Genomic DNA, 17,541 nt, shown 5'->3' with positions numbered 1-17,541 from the left:
CAATTTTTTATGTGCACACTGTTCTTAATTATTTTTTTCTTTTATAGTAATTATTTATGTTATATATAAACTATCGTATAAAAAATTAAATACATTTATTTAATAATACATTATTTAAATACATTTATATAAAGAGAATTTCCTTTGTTATTTGTGGAATGTCAACACTACTCAGGATAAACAAAAAGAAGATACAAATAAATCCGCTATAATTTATCAAAAAATCTATCACATTATATGATATTGAATCTTAATTAACTATACATAAATTAAACAACATTATCAAGATGCTTTAGAAAATAAAGGAATCCATCTGAATAGTTTCATCCCTAATTAAATTAGAAAAGGAATAATCGTTAAAAAATAACAAAAACAGAAATAAATTAAAAATTGAGAATGAACGAAGATAGAGATGAAGAGTATCAGATGTTGTATATAGAAAGGCACAAGCGAACAGATAGAATCGTTATGTCACTAAGGGAGAAGATTAAATTTTTGGATAATCTAAGAGCGAAGGATACTATTGTACATTAATAGTCTGAATACTGCAACATAAAAATTCAGAAAATATGTAATTTTAATATGGATAACAGATATGTGAATATAAATTTAAATATTAAACTTTACATTGAAATTAATTCTTTAAATACAAAATTATTATGTAGCAGACTGCTTATAATTCTTTGTACTCATGAGTTTTTTACCACACATAGAGCATATAGCTTTCTTATATGCACAGGACTGACAATAATGGGATCCCACCTGATGAACTTTTTGCCTACATATTCTACAGATCTCAAATTTCGTGGTGTATGGATTGAATCGTGCCTTTCCTGCAGAAAGAGCTTTATTCTCTCCAACTTTACGTCCTCCGCTTTCCGTTGTGTTCCTTGCACCTGTTTTCCAGGGATCCGGAGTAATAACTTTGCCTAATTTCTTTTCACATTTCTCGCAAACCATGTTGAAATACAAAGATTGATTCCTTATTTAGAATAAAACTACACAAATACCTGAAAATAATTGTGTATTGTATCATGAGTATATAAAGATAAATTATTTTTACATTAAAAACAAAGTTATGTATGTACCTTAAGCTTGAGTCATAATCCTTTTTCAAAAAGATTTCTTGTTTAGCACTCTTTTGTACAATATCATAAATCTTTTCATCAAAGTAAAAAAAACATTGCAAATGATCTAAAAATAATTACATATTGAATAATAAATATATAAAGATGAATTTTATTATTACATATAAAAAAGGATTACATAAATTGTCTTCCTTTTTTAAATTGATTTTTACTTGCTCAGTTTTCCTACATGTATTTTTTCATTAGAACAACGAAAAACTAAATGCCTGTTTGAAAATAATTGAATAAATGAAACATCAAATGGATATATAAAAATGAATAATTTTTAATCAAAAGTATAATTATGTTGTATTATTATATTCTTATCATATACGTACGTTGAATTTTTAGGTTATAATCCCTTTACAAGTTAATATTTACTTCTTCAACACTCGCATGTACAATATCATTAATTTTTTTATCACAATATCAATTTTTTTCAGTATTGAAGCTTCCTAAATCGCGTTACTGAAAAAATTCTTGAAAGAAATTCGACTGCGTAACGACGGATAATGAAAAACGATGAAAACAATCATCATTCCGAACATTTCCGACAATATCCGAACAATCACGAATAGTTGGAATATGAAATAGGGGTGTATCGAATATTCAATATTATTTAATACTTTTTATTATACGATCAGATAATCGGATATCATTAGTATCCAATAATATATCGATTAAAATAGTCGACAAGGCTGCGTTCTGTTGCACACATAATGCACATGAATGTATCATGTTATCTTTGTTTAGCACAGAGTGTTAAACAAGAATAATGTGATACATCAGTATCATATTTTTGAAAATTTGAATCCATTTCAATTCATTTCAATCGTTTGCTGGGTATATACGTATACTCGTACATCTTTCTTTTTTTTTTATAAAATTATTTTTCAGTACAGGCGAGATCTCTAGCATGATAGACCAATGCATTGTCTGCTATGCCACACTCACACTCTTAATAAAATACATCTATTGTTATTAGAATTATACATTTGTATTAAATATTTTTGAATCTAAAAGATTTATAATAAATCAATTGAAAATTATGAAATAATTCTAAACGCAATGATATCAACATCAAATTATTTTATTTTTTTTTAGAAAAGCACGTCATCTGCAATCAAATTAAATGAGGAATTTGAGAAAATGCAAATACATGAAAGCGAAAATATTGCCATCAAAAGCTCAGTTAGTTTTAAAAAACTATGCGACAGCGATAAAAATTGTTATTCAAAATTTGCTATATATGATGAAAACATACAAATATATAGCATTTTTGCGGCATGTATGAAAAATATAACGATGCAGCGTACTTATTAGCAGTCTAGGTTTCTATAGTCAAAGCCTATATTTATTTGTATGTTTATACGAATAAGTATGTGTACATACTAATTATAAAGGAAGCCTTAAATATAATGCTCGACTATGAATATGGACATAAAAGTATTATTTAAAAATATTATTTTATTTCCAAGAAAACATATTCAAACATCATTTCGTGCGCATTTCGTGACAACGCATGCGCATGTTGTCATAAAGCATGCTTGAGCTCGTATCGCTTTTGTCGCTGGTTTTTGTCAATATAATAGAGATTTACTAACCTATAATCGTCAACTTTAACGATTAATATCTCGGTTCGCGAGTCAGAGCGAAAGTTTTTTCTATCAGATTCGGTCATTTCATCCAAAAACGTAGCGAATGAGCCTAATTTTATCAGTACCGGACATAGATTCGGTCATTTCATACAAAAACGTATCGAATGAGCCTAATTTTATCAATACCGGATATAAGGTAGCTTAACTCAATTATTACTTTGGCCATAGTCCAATTCATGTTGACACGTTCATGAGCATCGTTTGTCTTCGTTTAATATTTGACAAACAACAAGGATGAAATGATTTTTTAAGCGTGGAACGTTCGGACTGCAGCCGTTTTTTTCGTATATCAAAAATTATATTTTTACGCACTATCTTCTCGAGCCATGTCGGACGCTTTTGAAGAGATACAAGCGATTAAGATAAAGAGAAACAGTTATCGTGAGAAACTACAGAAAAGAAAACGTGAGAGACATGAATTGTATACCCTCACTTCCACGCCGGCTTCTTCCACTCTGACAGCAGAGTCGGCGTGTCCTGGTAATAAGTATATAATTTTACGATTATATTACTATTAACATCTGTTATGTGTGGTGAGAAAGAATTTATTCAACTTTAATGGAACTAATATGTCCCTGTCACAGATTCTAATGCATCTTCACGTTCGGATCACAGCGAATATGAAAGAGATGTACTTTGTATCTTACACGAATCCTTACCTAATCTACCGATAACATCTGCAGACTTAATAGATCAGCTACGTAAAAATCTTAATGCCGATGTATCTTCTTCAGATATCCATAAGATTCTGGAGAAACTGGCTGCACAAGATATAGTTAAGTTAGTATAGTGAGACTCACATAACATCCTGCGATACCATTTTGTTAGTATATGATACATTTAATATAAAAAATACTTTATGCACACTTTTAGGATCAAAGAAGTTACAGAGAATGGAGTATTTGGATATACAGTGTTGTCCGTAACAGAATCCCAATCGTCGTGTCAGTCTCAGTCTGATGACACAGAGAATGCCGAAAGCATAGAAATGTCTATGTCTGAATTAAATGATCATGTGCCTCCAGAGAAACAAGCGAAAGTTGACAAGAAAAATACCGAGGATATCATGTCTCTAATTTCAATGCCGACGATTAGAGAAAAGGAGAGCAAGAAGGTCGGTGAACAGATCCTGGATCTGCTGTCAAAGCAGACTTCCAAAGAAAAATCACTGGCAGAACGATTTCGCTCTCAGGGAGGAGCTCAAGTCATGGAATTCTGTCCACATGGTACAAAAGTAGACTGTATAAAATTGAATGGTGGTCCGGGATTCACGGAAAAATGTAAAAAGCTGCATTTTAAAAAAATCATACAGAGTCACACAGATGAATCTTTAGGAGACTGTAGTTTTCTCAATACTTGCTTCCACATGGACACGTGCAAGTAAGGATGTGAAAAATACTATTATTTATCAATGTATAGTTAAATTCGTTTCTTGATATAGTTAATTGTAACTCGTTAATTCAAAAGATATATATTCTAGATAAATCATATATATTCAACTTTGACTTTTTCTACTTTTAAAGATGCAGTTTCATGCAGCGAAATTGTACCTTAAACTAAAAAAGATTTAAAGATGTCAATTTTTTTATTTTGTACAGATATGTTCATTATGAGGTAGATGGTCCTACGGCACAACTAAAAGAAATCAATGACTCCGATAGTCCGAGCAATACCACATCTAACAAGACGTTGAATCTAGATAGCAAAAATGGTAGCAATAGCAGTAGCAACGTAGGTAGCGAATTGACTCTGTATCCACCACAGTGGATCCAGTGTGATTTGCGTTACCTCGATATGACTGTTCTTGGCAAGTTTGCTGTGATCATGGCTGATCCACCATGGGACATTCATATGGAGTTACCTTATGGCACTATGTCAGACGATGAGATGAGACAATTGGGAATTCCAGCACTTCAGGATGAAGGACTCTTGTTTCTTTGGGTGACTGGCAGAGCTATGGAGCTGGGAAGAGAATGTCTGCAACTATGGGGTTATGAGAGGGTTGACGAAATCATCTGGGTGAAGACCAATCAATTGCAAAGGATAATACGGACTGGTAGGACAGGTCATTGGCTAAATCATGGCAAGGAACATTGTCTGGTCGGCATGAAGGGTAATCCTCGTATTAATCGAGGATTGGATAGTGATGTGATTGTCGCTGAGGTTCGAGCTACTAGCCACAAACCTGACGAGATCTATGGCATTATAGAGCGAATGAGTCCCGGTACCAGAAAAATTGAATTGTTTGGTCGGCCGCATAATGTACAGCCCAACTGGATTACGTTGGGCAACCAGGTGGATGGTGTTCATCTAATTGATCCGCAACTTATTAAGGCCTTTAAAAAACGTTATCCCGACGGAAACTCGATGAAGCCTACCAAGCCATAAAATTTCCTCGTCCAATAAAAGAAGATTAAACGAAAATTAATGATGTGATTAAATTTCCAAATTTAAAATGTTAAATATCAATTTTAAGAAAATTTAGATCAAGTTTTTTAAAAAGATGACTTATATTTCTTCGCTTCTATTAAGTATACAATGTTTGAATTTGCTAAGTATCCATCGCGTTTTTTACATTTTTTTAAGAGTTCGATAAATCGATTAAAATTTTTATAAATAGACATCTATTAATATAAATTAAAGCCACTTCACGTTTTGTTAATTTATTGCAAAAAATGTGTATATATCCCATCTACCATTTAAATATATGCTAATACAAAATGAACGCATATAACTATATAAATATAAAAGACTGATTTCACGTGAATATTTTGAGATAGATGATAACATTTGTACACATATATTACATTATTTTTAAACCATGCTTTATTTAGCATGGTATGTATACACACACGTGTAAGTTCTTCCTTAATATTATATAAGTATTAATGCGGATTAAATCCTGAAGCTAAAATCAACTTCTATGACGTATAAATTAATTCATGTTAGCGTAAGATTGCAGATTGTAAATGTAATAGTATTACTGCTTCCTGTTATTTACGTATAAATACGAGTATATTCAATCTTTCTAAATAAATTCAATCTTTCTAAATTTATATCGCTGTTATGTTGAAATGTGTAATATATTATTTAAAAAATTTTTAGTTATTGATAATTTTTAAGTGTAAATCACTTGAAAGATTGCAACGTAGATAAAAATATGTAATTATCGTATATATTAATTTATCATTTTTGTACTAATTGATCGGAACCATTTTATCATTTTTGTACAATGCATCAATTCTTCTTATTGAAAAGATAAAAACTGCCGAAAGTTTTCACTATATATAACCAATACTGTTGCGTTTTTGCTTGAGTAAACTCTTCCTTATGGAAAAAGAAAATAGATTGTCATTTATACTGCTTGTGGAAGTTCTCCTGGATATCGACGTTCTCGCGACACAATTATTTGACTTTGTCGTTAACTCTGTGTTGTCCAACAAGTTTTCCTTGTCGTCAGTATTGAATACTTTATCTTCTGGAATGCATATTCTAGAGTGTATCTTGTTGAATGAATCAACCCAGTGTCTTTTTTTGTGCCCATCTTCCATTATAAAAGAAAATTCTCCGATCTTAAAGCAAATTTCTGCAATATTTTTATCTTCCACTTGCACACACATCTGTTCCTTGGGTATGATAGGAAATGATGCGTTGTACTTTTTGTTAACGCGCCGTGTAGGGCGAGTTATCACAAAACAAGTGTCGAAAAGAAAACAATGATATTTCTGCAAACATATGATAATTGTGTCAAAAAAATCTACTGAAATAAAATTTATATATGCGTTATCTCTTGTATTGAAATTGAAATTAAACTTACTATCCCACGTGTATCCTTAAGCTGACCCTCTGTAATCAACTCTGTGGCGTTGGCAATGCATTTTTCAGGATCGTGTTCAATCTTCGCGTTTATTTTTGATTGAGCAAGCTTGCACTCGGCATTGCCCATGATAAAATCGATATTCTTCAGCAAGTCGGAGAATATGTTACTCGCCTCTTTCAATGGCAAATGATCTGCGTCAGCAGCAGGCGTATATTTTAAGATCTCCTTTATTAACAGTGGATATTTCACGATCCTTGAACGTGGCACATCCAAATAGGTCCACAGGTCGACGGAATGTGGTGATTCTAAACGCTTCTTTAAAAACGACTGAAACCTCTTATTGGTAAATCTCTTCTCTTCCAATAAATGCCTCGCCCAAACTAATGTTCTGCACCTTTCCAAATATGGTTTCTTTAATGTTGACAACTGTGAACAGAATGAAATTAATGTCATATATGATGTACAATGGGATATTGTGTGTGTCATGTCTCTATGAGAATGACGGACTTATAATTGATGATTCTCGGGTGTTTGATCTTTCATTCCGTAATCCATGTAAATTAAGTATAGAAAAGGAGATCTTGGTAGAAATTTAACCTTTCTAATTAGCAATTGTGCAAATGGCTAATCACGTTAAAAAATTTATGCCCATTTCTATTAATGTAGTTTAACTTTAGTTTAATCTTTCCAAGAATTAGAAAAAGTGAAGAATAAATTAATTAAATTTAGTCTATTGGTGGAAACAGCCATTATTGTTATAAATATTCAAGAAGAAGATCGAGTCTTTAGAATAAACTAAGATCTAATATTATAGAGCCAGTGTTGATTGATTGATGATGTACAATGAAATGTATTGATAAAAGAAAATTAACTAACCCAATTTAATAGCGTCGGTCCCACAGTCTTTGTAAATCCGTATCTATCCCGTAATTTGAACAATTCATCTCTCAAGTTACTGTGTATTTCAATGAGATTTATGAGATCGCCAAAAAGCGTAGATAACTCTTCGGGTGTAAATATTTCAGTGGCTGACATTGGTTCATAGTAATAGTTTCTTAGCATATAGAGCTCATTTAATAATACATTTTCGCCGCAGTATAACTCATAAATGGCCTCTTGCCGTCTGATCTCACTTCGATTTAATATGCTGTTCAATCGCTCGTCGCCTCGTGGCTGTGCAATGTCCGACATCCAACTCCTGATTGTCAAACTGTTACAGCTCTCGGAAACATTATTCAATCTGAAATTAGAACATGGTTTATTTTAAGAGAATTTTTCTCATAAGTCAAAACATTTAATAGCGAATTCGGTCAAATGCACTACACTAGATTAGTGCATACTTAAAGCTGCTGTACATGAAATAATATTAAATGTAAGCATATAGATATTTTGAACGATTAAATTCTCAATAAAAATATGTTATTTAACAGATTATATTGGATTAGAATAAAAGTTTGTAGCACTACTTCATTCATGTACACATTCATGTACATGTATCATGTACACATGTCTTTTTAAATTTGATAATTATATCATTTAATAGAGCAAAATTTCTGCTTTAAAAATCTATTTTTTTTTAAATGGAGTTATGAGCAAAGTCAAAGTGCTCCTTTTAATCCGTGATAACTCAGTAATAAAAAATTTTAAGAACATTAAAAAAAAAATGATTTTGTTAGGGAAACTTTAAACTTTCATGTTAGAAAATCAAACATTTTTCACAAGTTTTTTAAAGCATATAATAAGTCGACAAAGTGAAAAAAATTATCCATTTTGTCAGCTTAGTTTTCTATATGTAAAAATTATATATATCAAATTCACAGAAATTCAAAAAACATAGTAACCTTTTGAAAGTAGAAATTTAAAGATTAAAAATCTTTTTTTAAATTTAAATTTCATTTTAACCAAGTTGTTTGAATTTTGAAGTTCATGAAAGCTACCAACATTAGTTTCAATTCAATAAATATATTACTTTATTGTCAAAGTTGATTATATTATGCCACTGCATTCAGATACTTCAGATAAAGCAGCCTTTATCTGAACTAACACTATCCAGAGTGACTGAATTCACCTAAGTTTCACTCTTAAGCAATTACTTTTTACGTAACGTTCTCGTGTCTGCTTCATCCTCAATGATAGACAGATCCGAGGAGTTTGGCTGAATCGTGAAGGATCTATGTAAAGTGTTTCCCGATTTACTCGATGTAGAGGAGGAAAATATGCTGCTGGCAACCTCCGTGATTCTACGACGTTTCTTCTTCTTACCCATGTCAGAATCCATGGATATGTCCATCGAGCTGACGCTTATCGCATCGCTCTTCAGTCGTTTTCTCGGTCTCTGTAGCAGAATATTTTAGCGTTTAAATGTCAAGTGTAACATCAATGACAGCAACAATTTCATTATCGTCTGATAATTCGAGTAAAACTGTAATAAACACCTGTACTGCGATGTGTATGTATGTGACACCGATGTCATGCTAATCGTGACGATTGAAAAATTGAAGAAGAAAACACGCTGTCCCGCTGACATTAATGACATTGATATTCGAATGTCGGTTACACTTACAGTCGGTTGCGAGAGGCGTCGTTTCGCTCAGAATACTGAAGAACAAATCGATGTACTCACCAGCCAAAACCTTTTTCGTGGTTCCTGGAATGTATCTTTGATGGTCGTGTTGCACTCATCGTCCATGATGTCAATTGTCTAGAAAAAAGAGGAAAAACTCGAAATTTCACAGTACAACTCCTCGGAACTGTGCGTACTAAATATTCGATTTCATGAATTGGCTAGGCGGTTGTACTGGTGTAGCGGCCTCATTTACATTCCACGCTTCTACCTACACCTACACCTTTTATTATTATTATCATTTGTAAAAATAAATATTTTAGAAAATTAATTTAATATTATCATAGTGACAACATCAATATTGATTTTTATTATATTATAATACAATATATTATAATACAATTTTTTTAAAATAAATACAGAAAAGTCTGTTTTCTGTGACTGAACTGTCTATACATTTAATTTTCCTCTCTTTCTCTCTTTTTCCAATGTTGCATATTCTATCTTGTTGTAGGTGCAGAAAGTGTAATACAGTACAGATGCAAAGAATTACTTGCAAATATTCAAAATATTCTTTCTTCTTGAGCTTTTTTATAATTTCCCCATTTAAGCCTTTCTTTCTTTTTTCTCCAACAATTATGAATGTTAATATGTTAAATATGTTAAATTTCATTTTACAAAAAACATTTAAGCGTATTTATTATATAAATATATAAATAGTAAAAAACATTTTGTAATTGTATAAAATCCATTCAAATCCTCTTGTGTTGAATTTTTAACATATTTGAATGTTGATGTAACATTATGTGATTATATGTTATTTTGTATTAAATATTCAACATTTGTATGATATGTCAAAATAACACAATTTATATATAAGTGTAAATACATAAATATAATATAAAAAAGCATTTTAAAACCTATAAATTCTAAGATAAAATATAAATATAATTTGACATCAATGTTAATTTTATTTTTAAAAAACGTGCTTCCAGTTTGCTTACAAATTGTGTATTACATATTTATTTTTATATTAATTTTTTTACATATTTGTGTTATTTTCTAACTTATATATTCATGTTAAATTATCACAACAATTTAAGTGGATCGTTTAATTAGAATACGTGAATTGTATTAAATTTAATAAAAAATTGTTAAAAATGTTTAGTCAATTCTTTTTTTAAAATCGTAATGTCCTAAGATGCTATAATAATATGTCTTTGCGATTGGCTGTAACATTTTGATTGCACTTAAGACGGTTTTAAAATATAAGAAACCTCTATGAATATTGGCTTATACTACGTTTAAATTATCGTTCACTAATTGTCAAAGTCTGTTCTCCCTCCAAACAATTGATGAATGTTTTTTCGGAGTATTTCCGGAAGTTACTGAAAGATACTCGAGAAAATATTTGCACCTGGCGTTGTCGGCCAAGGTGAAATGTTTACAATAATCTTTCTATGTTTTGTTGTTTGGATGCTAGTCAGGTAAGAATTTTTTAATTTGTCATTACCGCGATTGCAGAATAATATTTATAAAGATTCGATAAAAAGTGCGCAATGATGTAAAGCATTTTAAAGTCACGTTTTAAAAGGTTAGGAAATCTGCCAATACCAACTGATAATTCATTGATAATTGCATCAACCAATCACAGTTGAGTATTTTGCTAAGTTAGGTTATAAATGTACAATTCTGTTCAGTTTTGTTCTCGAGATTTCAAGATAAACGTTGGAATGCGCTATATTTATTTCGAGCTATATTTATAAGATCGAGTAAGTTATGATTTCAAAATACGTTAATAAACAAAGTAATAAATTATTTTTATTATTAATAATATTGTTAATAATATTTTAAAATAATTTTCTGTCTATTTTGCGATTTTTTGTTATATTTATACACTTTGTTATCTACAAGCGTTATGATAAGAGATTCGAGATATTATAATTTTTTAACATTTAAAAATTGTGTTATTAATTATACATGTCATTTTATTTTTCGCGAAATTTTAAATGCAGAATCAGATAGTATATATATATATATATATACACACACAAAAATATCAGATGATTTTTAAATTATAGGTTAGGTCTAAAGTAGGTGACTATAATTTATTATATATATTAAAGTTTATTAAAGAAGAAAATAACAAGAAAGAAATAATGGAATAAAATAAAATAAGATTTGTGAGGTTTGTTTGGCTCACAGCCCTTATTTTACTTTATTGATTGTTATGAAATCTGTTGTATTTGAATTTCAATTATTAAAAAAATAATTCCTTTCTTTTTCAAGAATGGATAATGTATTAACCAGCACAGACAAGAAAAAGAGGAACAAAGCGACAAGACAGTTGGTTCCAAGTACTGAACGTAAGGTATCTGGATGCAATTGGGAGATATACAAAAATTTGTTTTGTAAGACGAAGACAGAAGAAAGCATTAGAGAAAAAACTGTATCACAGAATCACAGATGTCCAAAGTTTAAAAAGGTATACACCACACCAGTTCATATGGTAAATATATTTATAGTATTTTGAATATAAATTTTATTGATTAGTGAGTTATATTTCTTGACAAATATCTATGCCAAGTGCAGGATTCACTGGAGCAAAACAGTAAGGAAGATGTCGTAAAAAAAGAGAAGACTTTGACAAAGCAGCTCGCCATGGACTGCGAAATGGTTGGAATTGGCGATGGTACGGAGAGTATAATAGCTCGAGTATCAATTGTAAATAAATACGGTGATTGCATATATGACAAGTACGTTAAACCAAGAGAAAAGGTCGTGGATTATCGAACGGCGATCAGTGGCGTTCGACCAGAGCATTTGCAAGATGGAGAAAGCTTCAATATTGTGCAGAAGGAAGTAGCAGATATATTGAAGGGTCGTATTTTAGTGGGCCACGCATTAAAGCACGATCTCAATGTACTGTACCTGTCACATCCTAGAAGATATTGGCGTGATACTTCGAGATACAAACCTTTCCGTCAAGTATCGAAAGGAAACACTCCCAGTCTAAAAAAGCTCGCGTACGAATTATTAGGTAGAGAGATACAAGTAGGTGAACACAGTTCTGTGGAAGATGCGAGGGCAGCGATGCAATTGTACATGTTGTATAAAAATAAGTGGGAATCGGAAAGAAAACATTGACAAGCAGATTTTTATAAATAATATGATATATTCAGAAAAAAGGCATAGCAGTTAAAGGTGACAACTATATAAGTTTTCTATGAATTAATGTGCATACTTAATAATTTTTTTATAGTTATTATTACTAAAATGATTTATTTGACTATATACATAGTCATTTTTATAATTATTACTATAAAATGGTTTATTTGACTATATACACTAATTTTATATGTAAAATTTATTAATTCTATATATAAAACTATGCATATTAATTGTATACATAAAACTAATTCTACGTTGTTAGAAATTTCGTAATGAATTTAAGAACAGAAGCTTGTGATCATGAGATAACTGAAAAAATACTGAATGATTTAACTGAAAAATACTGAATGATTTAACTGAAAACTAAGTTATATTCATCTTAAATGTAATGACTATGTATTAAATTTTATGTAAATCCATATAAAATTTTTGTGAAAAATATATTAAATTTCATGAAATTTTGAAATTATGAAATGTAAAAATTTTATGTATAATATACACAAATATATTTTCAGTACAAATACATTAATGTAATGTCATGAAATTAATTTAATTTGTGTAACTTAAAAGTTACATTAAATTTTATGATATTTTTAACAGTGTATTTATTCCACTGTATACGTTGTATAATTCTACAGATGAAACATTATATAATTGTCATCTTTATAGTTGCTAAGGAGATCTTTCAAGTCCTTAACAAGTCATCATATTTAACAAAAAGAAACGTCAAATATACTTGCGAAATTCCAACAATATATTGCAATCTCTGCCATTTGTACTTGATAAACGATTGTACAATCATAAGTCTATGATTATATTTAATTATAAGAGGATATATTTAATAAACTGTAATAATATAAATATTTTAAATAATAAAAAGTATATATTTTACTGTAAAGTAAGCATCTTTTTTATATTACATATTTAATATATTTTAATTAATTATTCTTTCCTCTTTTCGATATTTCCTCTTTATAAATATCGCAGATCTTTGAGGAATAAACGATTTTTTAAAATTGAAACTGACATCGAGTATTGTGCTGCATTTAGGGATAGTGAAATGTGTATGTGAACAAGATTGAAGGTCTTCGCATTTATTTGGTAAATACGTTGGACATGACCTTATCGGTATCAGCCTCGTATTTCCCTCTCTTTAATGATTTATACCACTTGGTCATTTTGATTTTCACTTCGCTTGTGACATACGTATATCTTGCATTCTTCTACTGGATCTCGCTTTTGGCTTACAAGCACTTTGTGTTTTTCTATTGGTGAGTTACTATCTGTACTGGATTATACTTTATCAAAACTTTATCTTAATTTCGCAATGATGAAACATCACAATGTATATATGTTGTATCAAATTTCGTCATGCGTCTTCTATTTGCACATATATTATGTTTAACATAAGCTAGTTGTCTTTAGAACTTAATTCATATCTTCAAGATTCAATCGACGCGACATTAAAAGTGAAAAGTATTCTGACTTTGGTAAATTTAAATTGAGAAAATATATGAATATTTTAACTCTAATATGTGATAAAAGTGCATAGAAGAAAGGTGTTTGACTTTTGATTGAATCTGTACCTTTCACAAATCTAGCCAGTTCGTTTGAAACCATAAATAATCGCCATCGATTTGAACAGGAAAAGTTATATAAGCGGATGCACGCTTTCATTCACAGATCTTTTATTAATCTTTCATTAATTATTAAGAAAATCGCAAAACAGCAGAAAACTTTTCTATTCAGTTTAATTTTATCTGTCTAAGAGGTGATACAATTATTTCTAGACACTCTGTATAAGTTTAATCGCAATTTATAAAAAATGTCTCGTCAAATACTGCGATATCAATGCATATTTTATGATTGCGATTAATATTCCAATTGAAATAAATATGTAGAAGATAGTGGCTTCTCGTAAATTCAAACAAATCGATAACTCTTATCATTCTTGGTCAGAATACATTTAATTACTGTTAGCTTATATTATATATTCAGGTTGGGAACATTAATTTTATAAAAATAATGTTTATTATCATTACTCGTTACTATTTTTAAGAAATAACTCATTATTGCCATATTTAGAAAGTGATTCGTTATTTTTTTCATTGCTTTTTATAATGTTGAAGTAAAATATGTTGGATTAAAAAAATTGCATTATTTACTAATAAATCAATATTAAATATTAATATTAAAATTTTAAGTTAATCTATATAGCAAACTCTTCTTTATATTAAACTTATCTTAATAAATCTTGCATAATGCTTAATATTTTTTAATATACTTATCTTTAGAAATTTATATTTTAATTTGCAAATGTAAATTTTTTATCAAATAAATATTATATTTTTATCTAATAAAAAATAATATAATATCTATTGAATAGATATATATAAATAGATATATACATAATAGAATACATAAAGATAAAAAAAAACTAAATTTTATTGTTATAAAAGTAATACTATAAAAGTAATTCGTTATCGTTATTGCAAAGATGTAACGATGTTATGTTGTAATCTAATTATAGATAGAAAAAAGTAATGATAATCCTGTTTATATGTTCAATTATTTTTCTTTCTATAAAAATATAAACAGCAATGAATATTAATTGTGTCTCTCAGAAAAAAGCTTATTAATTTTACTTTTTAAATTTCTCAATTTTAATTGGCATAAGATTATATATAATTTTCTCCGCATTTAATTTTAAATGATTAATTTATCTTGGCTTTTGAAAGGCTCCAATTATTCCTTCAATTCTTATCAGAGAAAATTTGCCTCTGTTTTGATCAAAAATATAGAAGCAAAGTGCGGTAGGTTTAAGATATCCATGTATTACAAAATGAATATTATGCCATAATTGTATTTCATTAACTACGAAATAGCTTGCCGATATAGCTGAAAGTGCCAACGAGGATTCCTCGTGTTCTACGAAGCTTAAACGACCAACGACTGCGTAATCATGAAAATCGCCGTGATCGGCGCAGGAGCTGCAGGACTCGCTGCACTCCGACACTGCATTTCCGGTACTTACGGCGATCAGGTGGTGTGTTACGAAAAAACAGACCAAATCGGCGGGACTTGGGTTTATCGAGAGCAAACTGGTTTCGATAGATATGGTTTACTGATTCACACTAGCATGTACAAGAGTCTCAGGTATGGCGCGTATTCCTTGCAGCCAACTTTCATTTTCCCCTCATAAAAATTTAACTTGAAGATGTAATGATCAATTACTCATATTTAAGTATTAAATTCGCCAGTATTAAATTAGATTTCTGTAAGGGTTTCTCAATCTTGTACTCTCTAGAGAGTAAGTATAAATTTAAATTGCAATTAATATTTTAATCTTGAATTTGATGTCAGTTTTTTGCATTGTTTCATAAAAATGAACCCTCGATGAATTTCATCCTGGCATATGTATTACAAACATTTAAATCCATTGTAAATGATTCGATATCATTAATAAGAACTAAATGATATCTAGAATTAATTTACATATTTTAGAGCTAATCTACCGAAGGAGGTAATGGGCTATCCAGATTTTCTGATACCGGAAGGACCCGTGAGCTATCCGATGCGCACGCAGATATTGGATTTCTTGAATACATATTGTGATCATTTTAAGCTACGTCCTTACATTCGGGTGAGTGCATAGATAAAGGAATATAGCAACGCTAAGTGCTTATATTAAATATCATGACTATATTTCGTTTGAATTATCATTAAACATGAATTTGAATGCATTAAGTACTATTATTATTAGTAACATCATTATAATATATTAATATAATATTATTTTATTAATTTATAAGGTAATATTAATATAGCGGATTGTATAACTAATAATATATATAATACGTGTTAACTAATATTATAGATCATATAAATTGGTAGTTTATATAATATGTATAAATATACAATAATAATGACGAGATAATAATAGCATGACTTGTTATGACGTATACATTCCAGCTGCTCCATCATGTAGAGCTAGTGGAGCCGGTCGCGAGGGACCGGAAGTGGTCGGTCAAGGTCAAGGATTTGCAGAATGACGCGGTCGCGATCGAGTCGTTCGATGCAGTCATGGTGTGCAATGGCCATTACTTTGAACCTATGATCCCGAACGTACCTGGCCAGAACATCTTTACGGGCAAGCAGATACACAGCCACGATTACAGAGTTCCCGACTTCTTCAACGGCAAGAAAGTCGTTGTCATGGGAGCTGGTCCTTCCGGTACATACAACGTACACGCGAAATTATTTATTTTTTTGAACGAAATACTTTCTTTTCGCAATGCCAGCGATTATTAACATTTTCCTTCTATGACTTTAATCTTTTCCTTCTAGTTTTCTTAAAGTTTCGCTACGTTATAAAAGTTTACGTTATAAAAGAACGTTTTTTGGATACTTATTTTTAGAAGTAGGAACGACATACAAAAAATCTTAGAATTATTCTTAAGTTATTCTTGCGATGATTAAAACGTAACATTTTTCTGTTTCGAGTAGGTATGGATTTGGCGTTGGAGATATCCAAGAATGCGAATCGCGTGATTTTGAGTCATCACCTGACTGAGACCATCGACACTGTGTTTCCCGAGAATGTCGTGCAGGTAAAAGCGCGAATCCAAAGTAAAATCACAGAGATATTTTTTTCGCAGAGATACTTTTTTCAAAGTCAAATATACTTATAAGGCACAATCGCAAAGCTACTTTTTAAGCGACCGTGACGGTTTCTTCTACAGAAAGGTGATGTAGTGGAATTGACGGAACGCGAGGCGGTTTTTGTGGACGGGACGAAGGAGCAGATTGATGTCATCTTCTATTGTACAGGTAGAGTTTCTCCCATCCTTATGATAAATATTATGGATATTGTCTCATTCTAACAATTAAAATAACACTCATTCTCTTCAACCTCAAAAGGTTACAAGTACAGCTTCCCCTTTCTCGCCGAGTCCTGTGGAGTCCGAGTGGATTCCAACATGGTCACGCACCTTTGGAAACATCTGGTGTCTATAAAGAACCCTACTTTGGCATTGATTGGTCTTCCATTCTACGTTTGCGCCTTTAATATGTTCGATTTGCAGGTATAAAACTTGTTTTTGCTAATCATCTCCCTAAAATTCAAAATATTATTGCGTCACTTATGCATTTCTTCTTTGATTAATTTACTTCGAACCAACAATGTCCCATATTTTACCATAT

At 30.5% G+C, this 17,541-nt stretch overlaps 5 protein-coding genes across 8 annotated transcripts in view; 3 read left to right on the top strand and 2 right to left on the bottom strand.

Moving 5' to 3' along the window:
* Window positions 1–657: 657 nt before the first annotated feature.
* Window positions 658–1,165, bottom strand: LOC108695160 (cysteine-rich PDZ-binding protein). Its single transcript, XM_018204921.1, has 2 exons — window positions 1,089–1,165; window positions 658–1,010 (listed from the first exon to the last, which is right to left on the bottom strand). Exon 2 carries the CDS (start codon window positions 958–960, stop codon window positions 658–660), a length of 303 nt encoding a protein of 100 aa, XP_018060410.1. The 5' UTR covers window positions 961–1,010; window positions 1,089–1,165.
* Window positions 1,166–3,111: 1,946 nt separating this feature from the next.
* Window positions 3,112–5,173, top strand: LOC108695138 (N6-adenosine-methyltransferase subunit METTL3). The gene is made up of 4 exons (XM_018204899.1): window positions 3,112–3,265; window positions 3,370–3,565; window positions 3,659–4,165; window positions 4,384–5,173. The coding sequence occupies exons 1-4, from the start codon at window positions 3,112–3,114 to the stop codon at window positions 5,171–5,173; spliced, it is 1,647 nt and encodes a 548-aa protein (XP_018060388.1).
* An 893-nt stretch (window positions 5,174–6,066) lies between these two features.
* LOC108695051 (rho guanine nucleotide exchange factor 3-like) lies at window positions 6,067–9,410 on the bottom strand. Its single transcript, XM_018204788.1, has 5 exons — window positions 9,229–9,410; window positions 8,699–8,940; window positions 7,482–7,845; window positions 6,603–7,031; window positions 6,067–6,510 (listed from the first exon to the last, which is right to left on the bottom strand). Exons 1-5 carry the CDS (start codon window positions 9,292–9,294, stop codon window positions 6,067–6,069), a joined length of 1,545 nt encoding a protein of 514 aa, XP_018060277.1. The 5' UTR covers window positions 9,295–9,410.
* Window positions 9,411–10,575: 1,165 nt separating this feature from the next.
* LOC108695052 (RNA exonuclease 4) lies at window positions 10,576–12,367 on the top strand. Of its 2 annotated transcripts, none has more exons than XM_018204789.1 (3): window positions 10,576–10,655; window positions 11,458–11,677; window positions 11,761–12,367. In XM_018204789.1, exons 1-3 carry the CDS (start codon window positions 10,609–10,611, stop codon window positions 12,313–12,315), a joined length of 822 nt encoding a protein of 273 aa, XP_018060278.1. In that variant the 5' UTR covers window positions 10,576–10,608; the 3' UTR covers window positions 12,316–12,367. The 2 variants fall into 2 exon arrangements, with proteins under 2 accessions (XP_018060278.1, XP_018060279.1); XM_018204790.1 differs by lacking the exon at window positions 10,576–10,655 and adding an exon at window positions 10,878–10,940.
* A 1,206-nt stretch (window positions 12,368–13,573) lies between these two features.
* Window positions 13,574–17,541, top strand: part of LOC108695053 (dimethylaniline monooxygenase [N-oxide-forming] 2-like) — a 4,961-nt gene continuing 993 nt past the window's right edge. The window contains exons 1-7 of one of the 3 annotated variants that reach the window (XM_018204791.1): window positions 13,574–13,610; window positions 15,225–15,495; window positions 15,844–15,982; window positions 16,312–16,573; window positions 16,846–16,949; window positions 17,082–17,169; window positions 17,260–17,423. In XM_018204791.1, coding sequence (XP_018060280.1) covers window positions 15,302–15,495; window positions 15,844–15,982; window positions 16,312–16,573; window positions 16,846–16,949; window positions 17,082–17,169; window positions 17,260–17,423 — 951 coding nt within the window. In that variant the 5' untranslated portion in view covers window positions 13,574–13,610; window positions 15,225–15,301. Of the gene's footprint in view, window positions 13,611–13,804; window positions 13,899–14,032; window positions 14,111–15,224; window positions 15,496–15,843; window positions 15,983–16,311; window positions 16,574–16,845; window positions 16,950–17,081; window positions 17,170–17,259; window positions 17,424–17,541 lie in introns of those variants that run through there. The other 2 variants (XM_018204793.1, XM_018204792.1) reach the window with 2 other exon arrangements.

This window comes from Atta colombica, unplaced genomic scaffold (genome assembly GCF_001594045.1).
Source record: "Atta colombica isolate Treedump-2 unplaced genomic scaffold, Acol1.0 scaffold126, whole genome shotgun sequence".
Taxonomy (NCBI): domain Eukaryota; kingdom Metazoa; phylum Arthropoda; class Insecta; order Hymenoptera; family Formicidae; genus Atta; species Atta colombica.
Note: the sequence above shows the minus strand (reverse complement) of the source record. Positions and strands in the feature narration are given on the sequence as shown.